This window comes from Durio zibethinus, chromosome 10 (genome assembly GCF_047325235.1).
Source record: "Durio zibethinus cultivar Kanyao isolate XHJ-2024 chromosome 10, ASM4732523v1, whole genome shotgun sequence".
Classification (NCBI taxonomy): domain Eukaryota; kingdom Viridiplantae; phylum Streptophyta; class Magnoliopsida; order Malvales; family Malvaceae; genus Durio; species Durio zibethinus.
In genome coordinates this window covers 4,144,580-4,167,005 of record NC_143171.1, presented here as the reverse complement: position 1 = coordinate 4,167,005, position 22,426 = coordinate 4,144,580, and the positions used below count along the sequence as shown (strand labels likewise).

The following is a 22,426-nucleotide window of genomic DNA, read 5'->3' as shown; positions in this document are numbered from 1 at the left end:
GTTAAAAGAACATGTTCATGAACAAATATAAAAAAATATGTTCATAAACAATAAACAAACTCTAATCAAATAAATTTAAATAAACGAATATAAATATATTTTAAAATAAGTTAAGATAAAAAAATAAAAATACAACTTTATTTATATTATTATAAAAAATAATAAATAAATAAATTTTAAACGAATTTTAAATGAATTTATTTATAAATATAAACAAACTAAATAAATTTTTATTCGCATTCGATTCTTTTAATAAATGAATATTAAAATGTTATTTAAAATTATTTATTAAACTTAATAAACGAATAAAAATTAAACATATTCACTAATAATTTATCAAAAACTTTACTCCTTACACCAATAATTTTTCCATCAAAAGATAGATAAACATTTGATTCAATAATAAATACCTAAAAATCTCATTCGAACAAAAAAAAGAGTTTAAATTTTTTATAATTAAAAAAAGATCACCGATCATCTGTAAGATGGTATTTATATTTATTTGTCTAAAAAAATTTTTTAGTTTAATTGAATTTTAACTCCAATAATTAAGATATATTATTAAATATTACTATCAAATTGGAAAGTCAAAACTTGAAATGTTTTATTAATATTTATTTCATGTCATTAGTTGTGAGTGACATTGCCTTAACTTTAATTATTATTAATACCCATTGTTAACAAAATATTAACTTTTTCTATATGATTTTTTTAAAGTAATAAGTTTTTAAATGAAAAAGCAAAGTAAAAACCAAAAACGTCATTGATATTGATATCCAGTTTAAACACCAGTTGAGCCTTCACTTTCAATTAATCAGAGACCGGTTTAGTGCTGATGACGACCCAATATTTGCCATCCCCCGGTTCAACTATCCAAGAGCCCCAACCCATGCGCTTGGATCCACGTCGGTCTCCTCTCATACAATTGGCTCCTTCCATGTTCACCCTATCACAATCCACCACCTGTCCACCATGGACCCACACTATTTTGTTTCTTCGTGACTAAGCAAAAAAAATCAATGGACCCATGGCCTATATGTCACCCCCATTTTCTTCCTCTAAACCCCTCCGTAGTGCCGCGGCGCCCACTTGACTCAAAAGTTAATCTCTATACATATACGGTTTATTATACCTAATACTTTTTTTAGTTATATTATGCCTAATAATTTTATACAACACAATAATATGGTAAAAATAATATAAAATATTAATATATATAATTTGAAATTTTGATAAAAATTAAAATATATATTTTAAATTTAACACAACGACAAAAATTATGATATAATAATTATTTTATTTTATGCATATAATAAAAATAGATTAATATAAATTTAGGAATGGATAGATTTATTGTTTGTGTATGTATTATTTATATGCTAAAATATTAAAGGGCCCTTAAATTTTATCGTTTTATTTAGATAAATCTTAATATTTTTATTTAACCCAAAAAATTTTTATTTTTTATTTGTATTCAAATATATCCTTATTTCAAATAAAATACTAATTTATATTAAAAACTTATTTAATTATAAAAGATAAATTTTATTTAAATAGAAATTAAAATTTAAAGATTTATTTAAATACAAAATAAAATTTAAAACTTATTTAAATATAATAAAATTTTAAAAATTATTTAAATACTTTTATTATTTTAGCTATTATCATATTATAAACATACTATGTGTTTGCCAAAAATTGCATTATTCATGCAATCACGTGGAGCCCACAACCTTTCTCAAATTTGTCCATAAATATGAGCCACCTACACTGCATTTCCTCCCTTTTCTCCTCCTTCCTATTTTCTCCATATATTTTTTAGAAGCTTTTGGTTTGTTTCCTTTCTTTTTTACTGTTATTATTATTAAAGTCATGTTGTCCACTGTTCCGACCAGTTTTTTTTCTGATCCGATGCTCGACAACGATCCATTTTCGGCTTTCGGAAGTGGCTTCACGCCGTGGGAATATTGCTCGGATCTTTTTTCCACCACCCAATCGACAGGACCTGCAAGATCGGGTTCCCGTTCAGAAGAAGCAAAACAAAATCAAATCAACTCAAACTCCGTTTCGGATGAACCAAACCAACAGGTTTCTGTCATCGACGAACGCAAGAGAAGACGTATGATTTCGAACCGCGAATCAGCCAGGAGGTCACGGGTGCGTAAACAGAAGCATTTAGAAAACTTAAGGAGCCAGGTGAACCGGCTTAGATTCGAGAACCGAGAACTGAACAATCGGTTGAGGTTCGTTGTGTACCACTGTCATAGTGTAAGGACAGACAACGATCGGCTCCAGTCTGAATATAGTATGCTCCAACAAAAATTATCGGACATACGTCAAATTTTGCTATTCAAGCAACTGCAGCAGTTTTCATCTGCGCGGCCATGCAATAACGTTACTGTCATGTCCGAATAAACCCCACCATTAATCACTGAATACATACCTATATCTATAACTTACAATAATGGCATCATTAAAACTCTTTCTAATACGAGAACGAAATTAGTCCTAGCTGATCTCTATCTCTCCATCGCTCTCATCTGTCTTTCTGTAAATTTAACAGGTGTCAGAGAAACCATAATGGTGGGTTTTTTTAGGGCGGATGAGCCAATATTTTTGCTAAACATGATGAAGAAAAAGAAATGGTTTGATTTGAGAAACCAAAGTATTTGTAGTGTAAAAAGAGTTAGCGTTCGGTTTTATCAAAGTTATTTTTGTTGTTTTCTTCTTGTTGTTATCATTAAAAAGTCGTCTTAAGTTTTAAGCTTTCCCACTCTACATTTTGCTTTATATAATCTAAATGCAGCTAGCCAATGTCTCCAAGCTAAGATGATACCAATGAGTCCATTGAATTTGGAGAGACATATGAGAAAGTCTCTAAAATACCCTTTATTCAATCATAGTAATGATATTATAATCAAAGATTATTAAAGGGTAATGCTGTCCTTTCAATAATTATGACTGTTGGTTTACTTCGTAGGGAATAAAATTGAAATGGGAGATTCACCCAAAAATAAAAGGTGAAATGGGAGATACCGAAATTAATAGTCAAGCAATGTTCTTATATATTCTTAATTATATATTGTTTTAGGGTTTGACATAAGATTCCATGCACCTACTATATTTTTCAAAAGAAAAGCCTGGCCTATCACCAATTGACAAAAAGTTCATTTAAAGAGGGCATTTCTTCCTAATTAAACCACAATCAAATAGAAAAAGATTAAAGTCACAAAGAACTTCACTCCATCACGACACAGAATATCTTCTTTTTCCTACATCAAAACAAAAAACAGCTCTCAATCCTTTTCTTTTTTTTTTGCTTTGGTAGAATTGATTGGTTTTGGATTAAGTACAATGAAGATGTGAACTTTAGTATATAATAATAAGTGATATATATATATATATACACACACATTAATGACTTTATAATTGAAAAGATTAAGAGAAATGGGGCCACAAATTGTGATCATGGACGTAATCCAAATATCTAATCTGTTAACAACAAAACAGGATGCATTCGTCATTACAAATTTATATCATTAGCACCTTATGTAAAATAATAGATAGTTTAGTAACCAACCCATTTCTAATTTATTTAATTAAATCTCTCTAGCTTTCTTTTTTCCTGTTTTGATGACATTATTTTTAAATTTCTAACTATAATATAGGTAATGTTTGGTATATAAGATGATAGATAAGATAAAATGATAATTATCTTATATTATGTTATATTTATATTTAAATAAAAAGATAGAATTATAAGGAGAATTAATTATCTTCTTAGTACAATATGATCTAATTTTTTGAAAGTGAAGAGAATTATTATTAATCTATAAGATTGAACTAACATATCTTATTATATCTTTAAAAATTATATAAATAATTTAAATTATATAAACTTTTAAAAAAAAATTTTTGATCAATAAATAAATTATCTTATTTTAATTTTTGCATATATCAAATACGAGATAGATTAACATTATTTAATTTAATTTTATTCATAATATTATTTTATCTTATTTTATCATAATTTTTTGTATCAAACATATTTATAGGACATTATTTTATATTGTGCAATATCATTCCTCGCATATTATTTTACTAAAATATTATATGATTTTAGTTTTTCAACCTTTACATTAAAGGCAATAATACATGCATTATTTGTTTGACATATTTATTTTCCACATTTATTTTTTATTTTTAAAATTTTAAATAAAATTTCCGATGATAATGATCAGTGAATAGGACTGGGTTCCTTTCAAAACAAAAGGTTGGTTGGGTTACTATCGGTGGGGGTAGGTGCAGCTGGGAACCCATATCGAATTAATGGAAAAGAAGCACGTCTAGGAGCAGTGAAGTTGTCCAGGCCTTGTCTGTTCCTTTCTTCACTACCAAGTTATCAAGACCTAAAACTTGATTATATAAGCCACATGGCGAATACATAAATAAATTATTCCTTTGATGCCCACCTCTAGAATAGACAATTAAAATAGAAACATCAGCAAGAATTCATCTTGGTAGGGCTTCCTCAGTAGTTAGTTCTAGCTAGGGCAGATTTTTATCACTTGAAAAAATGACATATAAGAAACTCATGATTAAAAGAACTAAAATCTTGATCCAAGCTCGCAAAATTTTGGGTTAACAGCCCCTTCAAGGACATATTTTAGTTGTTGTTAATTGCATAAAACAGTATTTTTTTTTCTTCAATCAGGTTTCTACATACGGTTGGTGTCACGCGTAAGCTTGATTTTGTTTGATTTTGTTTGATTTTATGCTTTTCAAAGTTTTGAAGCACATCACTTTATCATTAAAGATATGGATGAAGTGGAGAAGTACAAAATTGCTGTCTCCATAAATTGATGGTCCAGAATTTTCAATTTGATTTTTCTGGTATGAATGTTATCTCCTAAGTTGCTAACCCCTCAAAGTCCACTCAATTAATTGGATTTTCCTGACCAGGTGGCACGAATTTGGTTTGAAAAATCTTCTGGGGTTATTGTACTATAGTAGATTGAATCTCTTTTTAAAGCTAAGACATGTGAGGTGCTGGTACAGAGTATAGATTATTATGTTTATCCCCTTACACTTGGGAACTTCCTCAGAACCTGGAGCTTTCTTTTTCAACCCTCTGTTCATTTTGTGAATTAATTATGGGCTAATGATGAATCCCCTTGCCGACCCAAATTTTCTTTTTGGATAAATGGTATTTTTATTCATTCAAGTAAGAAATTTACTTAAAAAAATGAGATTACAAAATCATTGTGTAATAAAAGTACAAATTAATGATAAAATAAATTAGAGTAACATATGATTCTCAAATTTTCATTTTTGATTAAAAAAAAAAAACTATTTGTAGCAATATCTGAAAAGTATTGAGTGCCTGAAACCTAAACGGAACTGTTTCTTTGACAAAATTCAATAAATGGATATTTGTGCTACCTGATTTACCAAACGCTGCCCCCAGTTATCAGTTATCAGAATAAGACTTTGATTTGAGTACCCAAAACTGGTCAGGAATTTTAATTTCTTCCAAATTTTCGATTTATTTGTCAATGTAAAGTATAAATTCTAATATTTCCCATAGGTCTATGTGCTTGTTGAATGTTATCTCCAATTAATCCATATCTAACATTGAATGTAAAAGTTGGCCTTAATAAAGGTCTACCATGGATGAACAGAAAATGCTTTCTCTGATAGAGAATTGAACATTTATCCACTATTATTTGGAGCACCCAAAACATGTTTTTAATTCATTTTACTTTTATCAGCGTGAGATCTTTGCACTATCTTCAGTAACCAATCCCAATCCATTAACTTTTTCCTGGTTGATTATGTTTGCATATGGTTATGATGACTACTTGATCAAAACCATTGAATATTGAATAAAAGAAAGAGTCTTTAACAAAAGATCATCTTTCCACTTCAGCCCATAAAAGATTTGCACCATCTAATTCCCCTGTTACTCCAGAAGTGTTGAGTGCGTTTGACACAGATCAAACATGTTACTGGGTGGAAAAGAGTAAATTAATAATACAATAAAATCTTATGAAACAGCTACTTCAAGAATTTTTTCAGGCCGTTCGATCAAATATTGCTTTTAGTATTAACTTTTAGAAATTTTAGTGACTGGCTGGTCTGCTTGTGATAAGCTATAAACTATTCTTGCTTTCGGAACTTGAAAGAAGTTAGGCATTAACTGATGGCGATGGATGAATATGCCTGGAATCTCAGAAGGAGGATGCTCAAAATGAGAAGACTCCAACTGTCAACATTTGATCAAGATCAAGATAAGCACTTTCAATCAAAAGCACCTTTGGAATAGCGGAATTTCATCCTTTCTTTAATGATGATACATAAAAGAATGTTGGAAAAGGATGCCCTCTTAAGTTTGTTTATTATGCCATAATATGCACAGAAAATGGGGATCCGTGTTTCTTTTCCAAGGTGGCCATCAGGAGGAACATGCGTCGCGGTTGCAGTGATTTTTTGTTGATACCAAAATCTAGTTTAGGTGATCGAACATGATGTGTCTTAGCTGATGCCCAGAAGAAAAATAAAGTAGGTAGGGTTGTTGGAAGTGTTCTTGGCTTAAGGCCCAAAATGTCGGGTATTCCAAGAAAGAGTAAAAGCTAGGCTATATCATAAAGGAAACGAAAAGAAGCATTTTCCTTTTGGAGAAACTAAAAAAAAAAAGAAGTGCCTTTCATCATCAAACCAAGGAGAAGTTAGCCTCAAAAGCATCAATAGAGGGCATGAACCTTGAACAATTAAGGCATGTTGGTATCTAATAATTTTTGGAGAAAGCCTTGTCTTATGATGAGTATATACACGAAGTATATGTCCCAAACTTTAGGATCGAGAAGTAATATAAAAGGAAGGAGAATTAAGAGAATTAAGAGAATTAAGGGAATTAAATACAAGATATACATAGATACGTTGACTTAATAGGAAGAGTCAACCTCTTGGCTAATGGTATCATCAGGGTATAGTTATGGTCCTAAGCCAAGACCAGAGTTTCCTAACTACAAATAAATCAGTTACGCATCAGATGTCAGCATAAATAAATAGTACCGTAGAATGTAATAATATGCTGAAAATGATATTCTATATAATGATTATACCTAGTTTTCATATAGAATTATAAGATTCAACAATGTCACATACATTCGTCGGTTGTCGAAGTACTTTAAGACCTGAGCATCAGTCAATATATATCCATGGACATATTAGCAAAGTTTTAGACAGATATTGACTTTGCATTCCATCTCCCTCTCTCTCTATAAAAGTATGTCGAAGTAACTTACTTAGAAGCAAGATTATGAAGACAGAAATCGTCTAACACTTTGGCTACTTCAACAGGATCAGATTTTCAGAAGCTTGATGTTTACAGAGTCATAGAATCCAATATGGATATTAATATCTTCCTCTGCATAGGTATTATCTTATATAATCATTTGGAATGTGTTAATTATATATCACGTCCTTTTATTCTTTTGAATCTAAACATTAGAACTAATTAGTTATTGATTCTTACCCCAACAAGTAATTAAAATGATTCTTGGAAAATTGGTAGGAAAAACCTTGCTGCAGGCTTATCATGAACATGAGATAATGGTCTTCAAAAACTTCCTTAATTTTACATTTCCAAGTTTCTAATTAGATTCTTAAAACTGGAAAAGTTTTCACAAACCATTTTTAACTCACCAGCATATATGGAATTGAGCCAGTCGAACAGAATTGATTATGTAACCAAAAACAGAGAGGTAATTACTTAAATGAAAAAAGAACCTAGAAAAAAAAGTTCCAGGTTTACAAAATTTATACCATCAAATAAAAAAGTTACTCAAAAAATTGATCTTCTCTTTTGAGGTTCAGAATATATAGGAATTTAATTACTTTCCCTGATTGAGTATTTCAGAAACATTTACTAGAAACACTTTACCTCTTCCACTTTCGATGCTTGGTACCAAAGTGAAGTAATGTTGCAGCAGATATATAAATACCCAATGAAACTAGGGATACCAGCCTTTCAACTTTTGACAGCAAAAAGGTGCTTGCTTGTTGATACATGAACAAAGAGTAGAATTCCCTAGTTATTAAATCAACAACTTTTATTAATATATATTGCAGCAGATATGTAAGAAATTGTTGACAGGCGGCCAACACAAATTCACCCACGCCTAAGTTCCTTATTGACATTTTCATAGCCATATCCAGAGCCAAGGACGTAAAACATATATGAGAAAGAAACTTTGTTATTCTCTAGTTGTGAATACATTCAACAACATACTATGCCACTAAGAATTTAGAATAAAAAGGAAAAGAAAAGTTCCTAATATACCTTTCACCAATACTCATCCAGTGGTTAAACAAATTCCTGTCGACCACGAATTCTGTCTTTAGGAAGAGGTGGAAGATTGGATAATCTCACCAAATTATCATCAATAGCATCAGAAGAATTCTTGCATGAAAATGTAAGCTTCTTCTTCCTTATAATTAGTAATTTGGAGCCACAAATTTTCCTAGCTTCACTTGACAACTTCCCATTTCCCCCACTTTTGGTGCACTCTTTATAAGCCGCAAGGAAAGGGTCCTCTTGCCTCCACCTCAAGCCTTTGACGGAAGTGCTCCTCTTTATAAGCAGCTCTGTCGAGCATGGCGGTGGAGGAGGAACTTTGTTGTCATGAACCAAAATCTTTGACGAATCACCAGCATCAAGAATATTTGTTTGGTTAAGGGCACACAACCCTGTCTCAATATGGCACTCATCATAATGGGTGACCTTGGACGACTTGGAGACCCCCGGTTTATCCTCCCAAGAAAAGGGAATATTTCCTTGTGAATGAACCTTCCTATGACTCATTTTTCTGTATTGAAATCAAGCATTTGCCATTGCTTATATTATATATAATGAGAGGAGGGATTTGAGAATAACTTTGTTTCTCACACAATCCACACTGTCTAACGGCAGATATATGCATTTCCAAAGAGCAGGCGAATAAAACGTGAATGTTAAGCTGCTTTTTGCTTTCAAATGAATTTATCAAGTAATTAGAGATGATGAAAGTAAAGAAAAGGGAAAAAAAGGGCAGGTTCGTTGAAATGTGCAGAAAATAGTTAATAAAGAGTGTGTTTGTTAATTTAACAGCCTTGACTTGACAAACCCCAGTGGTTCAATATTTGTTTGGGTAGGTAAGGTTGATACAATGCATTTAAATCAACTAGTTAAGAGAAATTAAGTTTTAGTTAAGATCAGAATTTGATTGCTGACATGCCAACAAGCAAAACCAAATTCATTATCCTCAAACAATTATATCATTATATACGTGTTAGACATTTAATTATCATACATCCGAGCATTTGATCAAATTGATTAGTGCATGATTTTTGTTTTCGAAATTCTTAACTATAATCCTGGGGCAAGTAATTAATGAATACACAACTGAGAAAATCTAATCAAAGCCTTTCAAAATCAAAGCTCATTATTAAGACAACATTGGAAGGGATCATCTATGTCTATTCAAAGCATAGTCGCCATCAAAAGTTTGGGCTTGGCCAACTTCTTTTGTTTGGAAACTTGAGGCTTGGAGACAAAATTATAAGGTAGAACATTAGCAAGCAAATATTATATGCGTACGACCAAAAAAAAGTGATTAAAATGATAGGTTGATGGTAAGGGTGACAACAAATTTATGGAGTGAAGTTTAAGGAAAATAAATGATCAGATAATAAGGTGAAAAAAACAGTCAAGGAAATCGACAGTTTATATCATGATTGCTTGTTGATGTGGTAGTATGGCAAAACTTAAACATGTGTATTTTCCATTTTGGGTTAATTAAGAAAATGATGGAATATGTGAAGAGGAGCTAGGGAATGCATTTTATGAGACTCGAAGACATACTTTTTCATTTTGAGGTTAATGCGTTTTAAACTTTTAATAAAAATATCATTTGTATATAATTATTAGCAATTATCCTCTAAACATGGAATTTTATTGAAAGAAAGAACATATTCTTTTAAAATATGTTGATTTTAATTAATTAGTTTAAAATTTATAAAAGTACTCTTTATTCTAGCAATTAATGACAATATTTACATACAAAAACAAATTAGTGACTACGAATTGGAGTAATTTGTCAATAAATTCGGGATTTAAATTTTAGAGTATGCATATTTTTAATTTTTATATTATGATTTTCTTATATAAAAGAATTATATCGTTTTTAATATTGATTTTATAATTTTATCTCATTTATGAAAATAAAAAGTATCAAATTCACTTCTTGTTTTACACTCAATAAATTTCATTTGATACTTAGAGATTGTGGTTCGAGAGAATTTAAGTCGTAATATCTTTTTCAATTAGGTATGTATTAGAATAAGAGAATTTAAGGATAAATTTTAAAAATTTTTTAAAAAATAAAAATATAAAGTAAAACAAGGGGTGCATATCTAAACTCATAAAAATAATTTTTATTTTACGTTAACTTATATCTAAACAAAATTAAATTAGGTCACAAGAAATTTTATACTAGTATTATAAAACAATTTAAAAAAAGAAAAAACAAAATTATAATCGTATTAGTTATAAACTTCGATTTGGTTATCAACCAGCCCGGGAGCTGAATACTTGAATAAATGGATTTGGGCCATTGGCCCAGAACTCCCAAGACCTGAAGCGGAAGGACAGCAGGCGTCATTTACACAAAACCCTCAATAAAAATTTCAGAATTAGGGTTTCGCAGCTATAAATTGCATAGCAACTCTCCCCCTTGGCCACCTCTCAGTCTTCTTCTCTGTTTTCTGTTTTTTTATTTTGCATTAGAAATTTAGTTCATAGATATGTTGTTTCGAAATTAGGCGATGATGACAGATTTTACATTTCTCGATTCTGATTTGATTTTTTTTCCTTAAATTTTGCAATATAAGGACCAAACAGCTCTCTGATGACAGCGTTTGTGCGTGTCTGAGCCTAAATTTTTTTTTTTTTTGGTTTTTAATGATTTGTGTGGTTTCATTTTTAAAAAATTAATGGGGAAGATGGAGAAAGCGATGATTATAAAAATAATTCCTCGTTCTGATTTGCTCAAATTGGGCATGACAGACCTCTAATTACACCCATAGAATCTGAGCTCCTCCACTCCCTTTTTTTTCGGTTTTTTCTTTTTTTTGTAATAGTATTAAATTTCAGGTTATGATTCTCTGTTCTTTTAATTGATATTGCATTTTGATGGTTGAGATTAACGTCAAAATTAAATCATAATTTAGTTTGGGAAGTGTTTTAGGCATCTTAATGTCGACTTTGAAGCTGAAATTTCCTGGATTGAAGACGCCATTTCTTGGCTGATAATCTTATTCCTACCGTATCATTGACAGCATTGGAGTTTAGTTTTTAACACTTATGAAAATGGAAATGTAAGTCAGCTTGAGTTTCAAGCTTGTGCACCTAAAAATGAAGTACGACAATCTCTGTATTGTGAGTTTTCAAGCTTTGGATTTTCACTCTGAGTCCTTATTTATGCTTCGCATTGCGTAGACTTAACTGTTTGACTATGCAACATTAGCAAAGACTTTAATCTTATCTATACAAAAACTGGTGTCCTATTCCTTTTCCTTCTTATTTTCCCTTGGCCCATGCATTTCTGGCTGCATTTTCCTTTAGTTGTTGGTTCAAGTGAAATTATTTTAAAAAAACAAATTCAAATTTTAGTTCAAATTTCAAAATGTCAATCCTTTGTTTAAAGAGAAATAAGGTTAAGCCAAAAAGCTGCCAAGTTTAATTATGTACTATTATTAAATGTATGAAGAAGACCTTGTTAGGAAATTACTAAATTGCTTTTATCTGTGCTTTTGCATTTTGTTTATTTTAGCAATTATGGTTAAGACTCCAGAATTTATGCTCTTTCATGGCAAAAGTTTAGCAGGGTAGAGGAGGATCAAAAAATGATTTGAAAGAACCAGATTTGTCTCTTTGGCAGAGCAGAATCCTAACTCAAAATAACGTTGGCCCCAATGTTTGTTTTTTTTTTTCCTTTAATAAATTTTGGAAAGTGACTATGCAAGACAGCCATAAAGGCCACCAAATTGAAGTATGAACAGTAAGCATTGTAGCAGTACAATGAAACATGAGAAATTTTTTGGGGAAAGGAAAAAGAAAATAAAAAAGAACCAACGTTTTGATTTTGGCAGGTTTCCTTTCATTGATTGGCTTTGCATATAGATACAGGAAATCTTAGGTCAGTTATTTGAAACATTCTTGCTTGTGCTGCCGAGAAGAAAAAAAAATGGTCAAACAGTTTTTCAACTTTGCCGGTCTGTTTCCAAGGTAAATGAGCTATGAACCAGTGTTTCTGCCACTTCCAGGGGGCCAGTGTATTCTCCAGCAGTTGCTTTCACTCCTGGTTGTCACTGCCCCGCAAAGCTATCAACATGCACTCCACAGAAGAAAGAGGGGTCCTCCACTCCTGCTCTTTCTTTTCTCAGGCCTGGGATTTGGGACCATGGGATTTAGGTATTTAACCACAGTTCGATGTAAAATACAGTAGCTTGTATTATATCACATGGCAATAGAGTCATTTCTGTACCAAATATCAACTATCATGCTACTATCTACGGCAGAAAACAAGCCAAGTTCAGTTTTTTAACAGCAGTCTGAGTCTCTGACCCTTCTTTATCGGAGTTTAAAAAAAAAACTGTTGATCACAAATCTTGCAGGGAATTTCACGTCTGTTTTATTTACGAGGCTGTTTGAATACCAACGTTTCTTTTGAAACAGCCTGGAGAGAAAAGGATATTTGTTTTAAAGAATCTTGGATGTCTGCTGAGAGACTAAAACTTGAAAAAGCAGTTTCATTCTGTACATTTTTTCAGCAACCTCTTCCTTCAATGGCGATTATAGCCTGCAGCTACAAAATCAAACATTCCAAAAAATCTTTCTCCATTGTGACATAATCCTGAAAATTTGTTGTTGTAAACCAATGAAATTGGGTTTCATTAACAATCCAATTTTCATTTTCCCTGTACCTAACAAGGCCACTGGACAATAATAAAAACAAAATTTTCAGTCAAAATGACTTTATTACTCAGGTAAGGTAGGGTAGGGTACAACATATAATAGTAGAAATATTTTTCTTACTATTGTTGGATTCTTTCTGGGTTCAATCATGTTAAATTCTTTCAGATATTTTAGGGGTCCATCTTCAACCCCAATTATTGGACCCAACACCAAAATGTTTATTTCAGAGTTGGTCCCATGTTTTAATTTATCATGACTTTTGGTCAAGCCTGGGTACGCAGCTGCGTCACTCTAAACCAATGGGGTCAACCAGCTCAGTGGGGAGCAGTTGCTCGGCCTGCCGGGTGTACAGGCCACAAATGTGCCTCCTGCCTGGAGTCCAGGAAACTCCATCCTGATCTTCTATAATGATCTCAAATTATGTTAGCAATCTACCAGCTGCAAAGGATAGGAAGGGATCTGCCACAAAATGGCCCAGCAGAGTCAATGATCAATATGTATTTTGGAAGTTTTCCATATATTATGATGATGGAAGTTTCAGCACGATCATTGACCAGCTTCTACCCCACTTTTCCTGTTACAATGGGGTCCAGCCCGTACACAACCTCAATCTCGCAGCCCGAATTATTTTTGTTCTTCAGGTCTTCAAGAATGTAAAGTTCACTACCTATAATTGAAAAAAGATAAGCTGCACTATCCAATAATATGCAAAGACCAAAATCCATTCAGAATATGAGACAATTAATCAGATCATAAATCACTTCTTAAAACTCATAAACTATGGATAGATAGATACACTCTTACACCCACAAATCCACATGTTCCAGAATGTCCAATATCCATTAAATAGGATATAACCAAGTTCCTACTTTGTAAAATTAAAGAACATTAAGTTAAAAGAACAAAGATGAAAGGAAATTAATTAGACAAACTGAAGTTCTTCAAGCTGCTTCTTCTAATGAAACGGCTCCAGGGTCGGTTTTTTCTACAATTTCCTTCTTTTCTCGCTTATATTATTAGCTTCTGATTACAGAAGGGAGATCGAGTGGAGCCAAGCACATCTTCACAAAGGCTGACACCATTATTGGGCTTCTTGTTCTCAGCTATAGGACTGCTCCCTGAGCTGCTATTTGAAAGTGAACCAAAAGGTGCCTTCTGCAACACACCTGTCGGCGAAGATCCCAACTGTGGGCTGCCATCCCACCCTTCAGATAAGAGGCTAAGTACTGATGAGTTCTTGCAGCTACCCACATTGCTTGTGGTGTTGGTTAGGACCTCTCCTAAAGGACCTCCCATTGAACTTCCCCAAGATATCGGTATCCAGTTAGCTTGTTTTTGGTTCTGGTAACTAATGTCACTGTTCACTCCCAAACCCATTTGGATTGGATCAAACTCCCGAGATAATCTAAGAGGTGAAAGGGCAAGTTTCTCTTGTGCTGGTGAGGACGAGGATGATGAGAACTCTGAAGATGCCATAGGAATAGACATAGAGAGTTGGGTCCAGTCTGATTTTAACTCCTCTGGCCAAGTAATGACAGAACGACTAGATTGATCCTGGGGCCAGTCTTCAATGAATTGGCGAAGTGTATTTTGGTCTTGGGTTTCTTGATCAGTGAAGTCTAAGAATGGACCATACTCTTTAGAATTCATGTAGGAACTTCCATGCGATGGATTAACAAGAGAATCAAAGGCAACAAGTCCAAAATCTGATCGAGAGGGTTCTGCAAATGGAATACCTTGTTTCGTAATGGTAAATGTAGAGTTGTTGGATTTCAGGTTGGTGGCGGAAGACATCACGGAAAGCCCCCGTGGATCTTGTATTCTGCCATGCACACCCTCAATTTTTAGAAACAATCTAAAAAAATAGTAGAAATAATGGAAACAGAACCACAATGTACACAATTAAAGATTCAAAAAGCATACACGTAAAGCGAGAAAAAGATGTGGAACTCCAAGCCTCTACTTAATTTTGATTTAATCTATAATATATCCAATTAACCAAAGTACCTAGCAATAGAACTCTAAAGAAATAATGAAAGACTCCAACAAAGAGAATCCTAAGTCTCAACTTCAAGGTGTTGTCGCTGTCACCAAAGTAAAGATGAAATAATGGGGTCTACTTTAAAGTAAAGAGAAAGGAACAGAAAGTATATGTATGCAAATTGTTCAAAGCAATATCATCCCAAATATCACTAAAGGAATAATAAGAATGTAAACAAATAAAGCACTCTCGAATGCATAAAGTATATTTTCACCTGTTGACAAGGGTGTCGGCAGAAGGATTGGCAGCACCAGATTGCAAGTTCTTAAACTGGGGCTGCTGTGCAATTGTGAGGCAGTTGGATGCACCACCACTTGTCATCACCGATGCTGACATGGAGGAAGACATTGGCATCACCTTTGAATTAGTGGTCCCAGAGGCAGCATGGCCAGTCTGGCCTTCCACAGGCTTTCTTGAACGATGGCGGCCCCTATTTATGTGCCTTTCACAATACTTTTGGTCTGCAACAGCATCCCGGGAGCACCGCCATTTCTTTCCATCCGTTCGACGACACCTCCCTGGTTCAGGGTCAGTGCTGCCGGAGTACCCCAGATGGAAAGAGCCCCATCCCACTAAATATATATTTTAAAACGATGAAAGAAACAACCAATGATCAAAAATAAAGACAAGCAGGCAAAAAAGGAAAAAGAAAAAGTATGGATTTAACATCAAACCCAGTGTTACTTTTTAGCTAAAATTACTTTTAATTGAGATATCATGGTTTTGGATAAAACTTTCTACCAAAGATAAACAGAAAACTTTGAGATCACTGCACAAACTGTAAGATATAACTGCAAAATCCAAAATTCCCTGTTACCATCAGCAAAGTAATATAGGATCCAGTATCATCTACATATGGAATTCTAAAAATTTACTCTACCATCTAACAGACACCACCTTGCCAGCACCAAATGAACAAATATTTCATTTTCAACACATACATGCACCAAAGAAGAACAACAGCAGTCACCTCCTAAAAATGAAATAAAACCCAAATAGAAAACTAAAAAACATACTAATTACAAAGAAGGGATCTAAGTCAAGCATATCCTAAGGGAGATGTATTATTTTCAAGTATTTATTAAAAAAAAAAGAGACAGAGAGGAGAAGTTTACATGAATTGGGAGGCAAGGATCCAGCAGATGAGCTAGACAAGCCATAAGGGTAGAGGGGCTTATTGAGAGGAATGAGCAAATTGGAAGGTACAGGCACATTAGACGTGAGGTACTTGTAGATCAATGCCTGGTGTTCTAGCTCAATCCACTGAGATGGAGTAAAAGGTCCTCTAACCCCAGTAAGAGGCCCATGCATGCTTGCATTCAAGCTTCCAGAACCATAATCTGAAACAAGATATTGAGGGGTTAACTTGACTGGAACATTTATTGAAGCTACATATGCCATGAACTTTTTTCAACTATTTTCCACAGTAAAAGTCACGAAAAAAAATTTTTTAAGAAAAAGAAGAAAGAAAAAGACCAAACAAAGTCTTATATCTTCTAGAGTACAGATTCTTTCCAACCCTTTATGCCCTTTTCCCCCTTCTCTTTGCAATAGCAAGAAAAGTTGGGATTTTTCCCCCAAAACCAAAGGTAATTGGTACAAGTTCGTAAGAGGAAAAAGACACCTTTTCTATTTGAAAAGACTCAAAAACTTAAAATTTCTAGTAAATGCCCATGAAAAGACCCTCACTGTTATATAGAAATAAATCTACATGATAATTTAAACAACCCCATTTTCTGCACAATGAAGGTAGCTAAATCTCTCATACCTGAAATCACATTTCCCAAAACCGCATCTTACAAAAATCAGAAACCAATACAAATCACAAAGTACCAATTTTTTTTACCCAAAAACAAAAGCGTTTCAAAACAGAACACACATAAAAAAATTACCGGCATTTCTATTATACATAGAGGGTGTATGCTGATAGTAAGAAAAGCCACCGTCTTTGCTGATAAAAGAAACCTCAGATTTGAGTGAAGACAAGCTAAGTATATGCTCTTGTTGGTGAGTGTAAGCCGAGACCAAGGAATTAGATCTCAACAAGGGAGTGCCTTGGTGCAATGGCATTGCATTTGGGGTTGACAAATCATGAGTTCTGGGTAACTTAGAACTTTTCCAGTGATCTTCAGCTGAGTCAGAAGATCTTTCTTGCTTGGTAAACCCAGATCCAACAATCTTAGGCTTGGCCTCAGCTGAGAGGAATGGTGGTGGAGGTGGTCGAGTTTGAGATAGAGTTCCATTTTCAGGGACCACAATACCCTCCAAACCCAGAACCTCAAAATCCATATTGGAGACAGAACCAATCCAAACAGTCTCTAAAAAGCATGAGTCGATGACAAGGAAGAGTTGAAAGTTGAAGCTTTGAATAACAAGCGTTTGATGGCATACAAAGAGAGATGCATCTCAGAGGCGTTAGTATGTATGTGTGTGGGTTTTGTTTCTGTTCAGAGCTGATTTTTAGTCCATCCTTGTTATGGAAAAAAAATACAAAAAAGAAAAAATAATTGGAGAGAGAGAAAAGAAAAGTTCAAACCGAGAGTGAACGAGCAGACCAGGCTCAGGTACCAAGAACCAACACACTCCACATCTCAGACATGTTGCCAAATATTTATCCATGTTTTTTGCTCCAAGTGAAAAGATAGCTTAAGTTGTTTTAAAGGATCGTCAAAGTTACCAAATTCTCCTTGGTAGAGACTTCAGAGTTTTCTATTTATTTTCTGATTCCTTTTAAACCTCTAAGTGCATAAAAATTAGATTGGTTTTTTTTATTAAAAATAATAATAATAATAATAAGATTAATTATTATAATAATGAGATTAAATAAATTATGGGATATATATTTTGATATAAAAATAATTATGATAACGAGGTAAATTATAATAAAAATAAAAAATTATTATTAAGCATATTTAAATAAATATTGTTTATAATAATAATTTTAAATAATTTAATATTTACAAAATAGTATTTAATTATTAATTATTTTATATTAAATAATAATTTATTAATAAATAATTAATAAAAATAATAAATATATCAAATAATATCTTCATTATATTATATTAATAAATTTATTTTACTAATTTAAATAAAAAATTAAAATGGAAAAATATTTAAAAATATTTCAATAATTATAATATTATGTAAAAAATAATAAATAAAATATAAATAAATAAATATATTGGCCAATTGACAGCTAATTGACTGCTGAACCAAGTTTAGTCAATGACTTAAAACTACAAAACGCACCCCATTTAGGGATGGCATCGGGTTGGGTTCGGGGCGGATTTTGCTCGTCCCGAATCTGATTCGATTTTATGTTTTATCAAATTCGATTTCGATTTGATCTGAATTTTTTAATATTTGAATTCGATACAATTCGATCCGATAATATGTAAAATCGTATCCGATCTGATTTGATTCGAAATTAATAAAATATTATTTTTAAAATATAAAATGTTATTTTTTAAATATAAATATTTAAAAATATCATTATATAAATATATATAAATAATTAATTAATTAAAAAATAATTTTTTAATAAATATCGGGTCGGGTAAGATTGGATTTTAGGTATACTCAAACCCGATCCGACCCGATTGTTACTCAATTTTACCCGATCGGACCCAACCCGAAACTCGAAATTCAAAAAAAAAAAAATCCGACCTTATAGGATCGAGTCGGACCGAAACCCGAGGACGGGCTTCATTGCCGTCCCTGACCCCATTGTCGCAACTGACCTGTCAATGGAGATCCAATTAATTTCAAACGAAGCCTAAGTTGATTCTCACACAATGTAATTAAACCAAAATAGAGTTAAAAATGAAAATATAATTTACTTGTATCGCTCATCAAATCCTAACTCAACGTTAAAGCAATGACATCTAAATATAGTTCACTTTATGATCACTATTTTTTTTTTAAATTATCATTGTTAATCATAACAATCTCATCTATCAAAACTTAGGAAAAAAGAATTAAATATATTTTCTAGTATATTTTACTGTAAATGGCAAGATATTATTTCCTCCTTTCCCTTTAAAATTATTTATATACGAGGGTCAAAAAATTAACCAAATAAAATATTATCGGGATGGTAATGGGTTAGTTAGGACTAGTGTTTTTCGTCATGAATTTGATCCGATTTTATATTTATAAATTTTGAATTTGATTGAATTTTAAAAAAAAATTTTATTTTTTTATACTTAAATTCGACTTGATCCAATTCGAAATTAATAAAATATTATTTTTTAAAATATAAATATATATAAATAAAAATAATTAATTAATTAAAATAATTTTTATATAATATCGAGTCAGATCAAGTTTACTTAAAATTTAAATACAATTTAATCTTAATTTTATTAATATTACACGATTCGACCTAATCTAAAATTTAATTTAAAAAAAAATTCAATCATATGAGATCGGATCGAATCGAAGTTCGTCGATACAAGTTGGATTGTCAACTCTAAATGCTACTAGTATTCACTAGGATTCTTCATTTATATTCAATGATATATGTTTAATTTGTGATATTTTAGCTAGGAATTTATTGATGCTTTAAAATTCTTAATGGAAATTATAGCAAACAGAGACAACCATTTTTAATTCAGTACTTTTCCTTTTTATATAATAGGAAGAGAATTTTGTTTATTACTTATACAATTAACATAAGTCAATAATGAATTAAGAGTTTATTTTAATTAATTAATATTATCATATTTAAAAAATAATATTCAGTATATTTTAATTCAAATTTTAAAATCTATAACATTTTTTCTATTCTTAAACTGTGATAGATTTTATAAAATATATATATTATTATCACGTTTCCAACATCTCAAAATATTTAATTTTAATTGAATAGAAGGGGTTGGGGCACTTCAAATGGGTTGCAAAGGGCATTAATGCCAATTCATGCTTATATACGTTTACTTGTTATATAAATTTTCTTCGACTTTGTTTTTTTTTTTTTTTCATAGAAGGGATCTTGTCCTTTAGTGGAGGGGCAAGTGGCCCTTTGAGTTAAAATCTGGGGGTTTACCATACCACAGAGAGAGAGAGAGAGAGAGAGCTGACCTAGAGATTTCACAGTTGGGGGAGGGAGATACATGTAAAGGCCTTAAAGGGGAAAAGTCAGTAGCGTGTGGTTGCATGAACAAAGGTGTAATTGCCACGTGACCCTACCCTCCATCCTCTCTAATTCTAAACCCCAAGCCAAAATCTCTTCCATGGAATGGGATGGATTCGCATTTGTTTGCATAATAAACTAGAAAGTTGATTATTTCGGTTCTTTTAAGTGGTCAAATGGACTTTAAAAGGCCCATAAATATTTTTTTGATAAAAGATGGTCAAAATTTAAATTTTGATTATTAAAATTAAAATTTTAATATTTAACTAATAAATTATATTTATTAGTTAAAATTTTTTGTATATATGAAATGTTGCTAAATCTATTAAGTTTTTAATTTTTTTAAAATAAAATATTTATTAATCACTAAACTATAATCATATCTTTAAAAATAGTTATTTAATTATTAAATTTTTTAATTCAATTATTAAATTTTAAATAAATATTTTTGGTCATTTAACTATTAATCTCTAATGACGTGTTAATATAGCAATATCATATATTATCATGTCAATGCACTAACAGTTGGGTGACAAAAAAAATTTTATTTATATTTTAGTGATTAAATTAAAAATTTTAAAAATTTAATAATCATTTTAAAAATATGATCATAATTAAATGACTAATGATGTAATTTATTCAATTTTTATTATTTTATATTCAAATTGATCTTTTTATTTATTATTTATTATTAATTATTTTAAATTAAATAATTAATATAATATCAAAATTCAAATTTATCCTAATAAGTTTTAAGTTTTTTGTAATCATATATTTAAAATCAATCTCTTTATTTATTATCAATTAATTTTAATTTATATGCTTAATAGTGTTATCCATATTAATTTGGATGATCTAACTTGGTTCGCAAAAACTCATGTCAAAAATCAATGTGATTTAATACTACTTCTAAATTCCCCCCTCCCCATGTTGGTTTCTTTCACTTTCTGGTCCAAATTAAATCAATCATCACTTTAGCTTTGTCCTTTCTTTTTTGTTTTTTTTTTTTTCATTAGTTACATATGTGACTGTCTCAAATATCTATTGGATTTTATCATTTTAAGTTATACAATGAGAAGCATAAATTTTTTATTTTAAATTAGAATTCGAGATATTTCGACTGAAAAATCTTAAATTCTAACGTGAAACAGATTTCATGATCTACATATAAATTTTTTTTATGATATATGTTGTACCTATCATTCGCTAACTTAATTTGAACCATAAATCATTTCATACAATAGAAAGTCATAGTTCTGAGGTTGGAATGGATCACGCAAATCAATTAACAACTTATTTTATCTTTATATTTATTGATTAAGTAAGATATTATGTACATAAATTTTTTTGAATTCATTATTTTTAAGCATTAACTTTAATAATATATCAATTGATTTAAAAATTAATATTAAATATTTTATTTTAATATTATACAAGATTTAAATATAATAAACATTTTAATAAAAATATGCATTTAACTTACGATAAATTTATAGTATAAAATTATAAAATTCAAATTTATATCTTATCATTTAAAAAACTAATAATAAAATGAACTGATTTAATTCGACTTTTCATCCGTTCAATTGGGTGTTGATCGGTTCATAATTAATTGTTCAACACTGGATTTTAATCTAACCCAATTAAGTTTCAACGAAGTTGAATCTCTGGCCTTGTTTTATTAAATAGGCTTTTAATTGGAAAAAAGACAAATGGGATCATACAAAAATATTTCAGAAAGATGCAGCTCGTATTTATTTCATTATTACTTAAAAAAAAAAAAATACAAGCGAAAATTTTTCACTTCGAGTATTTATCATCACTTGACCTACTACTATTGTTTCCAAAGTACTTTTGGGTAGAGTTAATTTCAATGAACAAGACTTTATTCTTTTTAACTAAGATCAATCCCCATCAAAATCCACTAGCCATAATTGAATCTTCAACAACAAATTGTGGTCCAGCTGAAATGAAGAACTGAAAGTAGATTAATTAGTTCAAACCTCATGAACTTGCCAAAACTCTCATCGTATCCTTGCAATTAAGTCTTCTTTAATTAACGTACATCTTTCAAAGTATGATGATGCTACTTTAAATTGAGAGTGATTGACACCCCCTTAAATTTTTTTTTTAATACATACTATATTCATTAAAACTCTATCCAATTAGAGGGCTTAGTTATGATTCTTTGTACATTTGTACCAGTATATTAGATGCTACTAACTGGAAA

The 22,426-nt window shown here is 31.1% G+C and overlaps 2 protein-coding genes and 2 non-coding genes across 5 annotated transcripts; 3 read left to right on the top strand and 1 right to left on the bottom strand.

Annotated features, from left to right (window-relative positions):
* Positions 1 to 1,832: 1,832 nt before the first annotated feature.
* Positions 1,833 to 2,837, top strand: LOC111292913 (basic leucine zipper 4-like). The gene has a single exon (XM_022885547.2). It carries the CDS (start codon positions 1,873 to 1,875, stop codon positions 2,413 to 2,415), a length of 543 nt encoding a protein of 180 aa, XP_022741282.1. The 5' UTR covers positions 1,833 to 1,872; the 3' UTR covers positions 2,416 to 2,837.
* An 8,024-nt stretch (positions 2,838 to 10,861) lies between these two features.
* On the top strand, positions 10,862 to 10,978 carry LOC149516364 (small nucleolar RNA snoR126). The gene has a single exon (XR_016346048.1). It is a non-coding gene; the product is annotated as a small nucleolar RNA snoR126 (small nucleolar RNA).
* Positions 10,979 to 11,046: 68 nt separating this feature from the next.
* On the top strand, positions 11,047 to 11,139 carry LOC149516363 (small nucleolar RNA snoR8a). Its single transcript, XR_016346051.1, has one exon. It is a non-coding gene; the product is annotated as a small nucleolar RNA snoR8a (small nucleolar RNA).
* A 2,605-nt stretch (positions 11,140 to 13,744) lies between these two features.
* On the bottom strand, positions 13,745 to 17,678 carry LOC111292363 (growth-regulating factor 1-like). 2 transcript variants are annotated; one of them, XM_089766492.1, is made up of 5 exons: positions 16,952 to 17,640; positions 16,175 to 16,399; positions 15,274 to 15,631; positions 14,755 to 14,840; positions 13,785 to 14,637 (listed from the first exon to the last, which is right to left on the bottom strand). In XM_089766492.1, the coding sequence occupies exons 1-5, from the start codon at positions 17,346 to 17,348 to the stop codon at positions 14,027 to 14,029; spliced, it is 1,677 nt and encodes a 558-aa protein (XP_089622618.1). In that variant the 5' UTR covers positions 17,349 to 17,640; the 3' UTR covers positions 13,785 to 14,026. The 2 variants fall into 2 exon arrangements, with proteins under 2 accessions (XP_089622617.1, XP_089622618.1); XM_089766491.1 differs by having other exon boundaries at positions 13,745 to 14,840; positions 16,952 to 17,678.
* Positions 17,679 to 22,426: the final 4,748 nt, after the last annotated feature.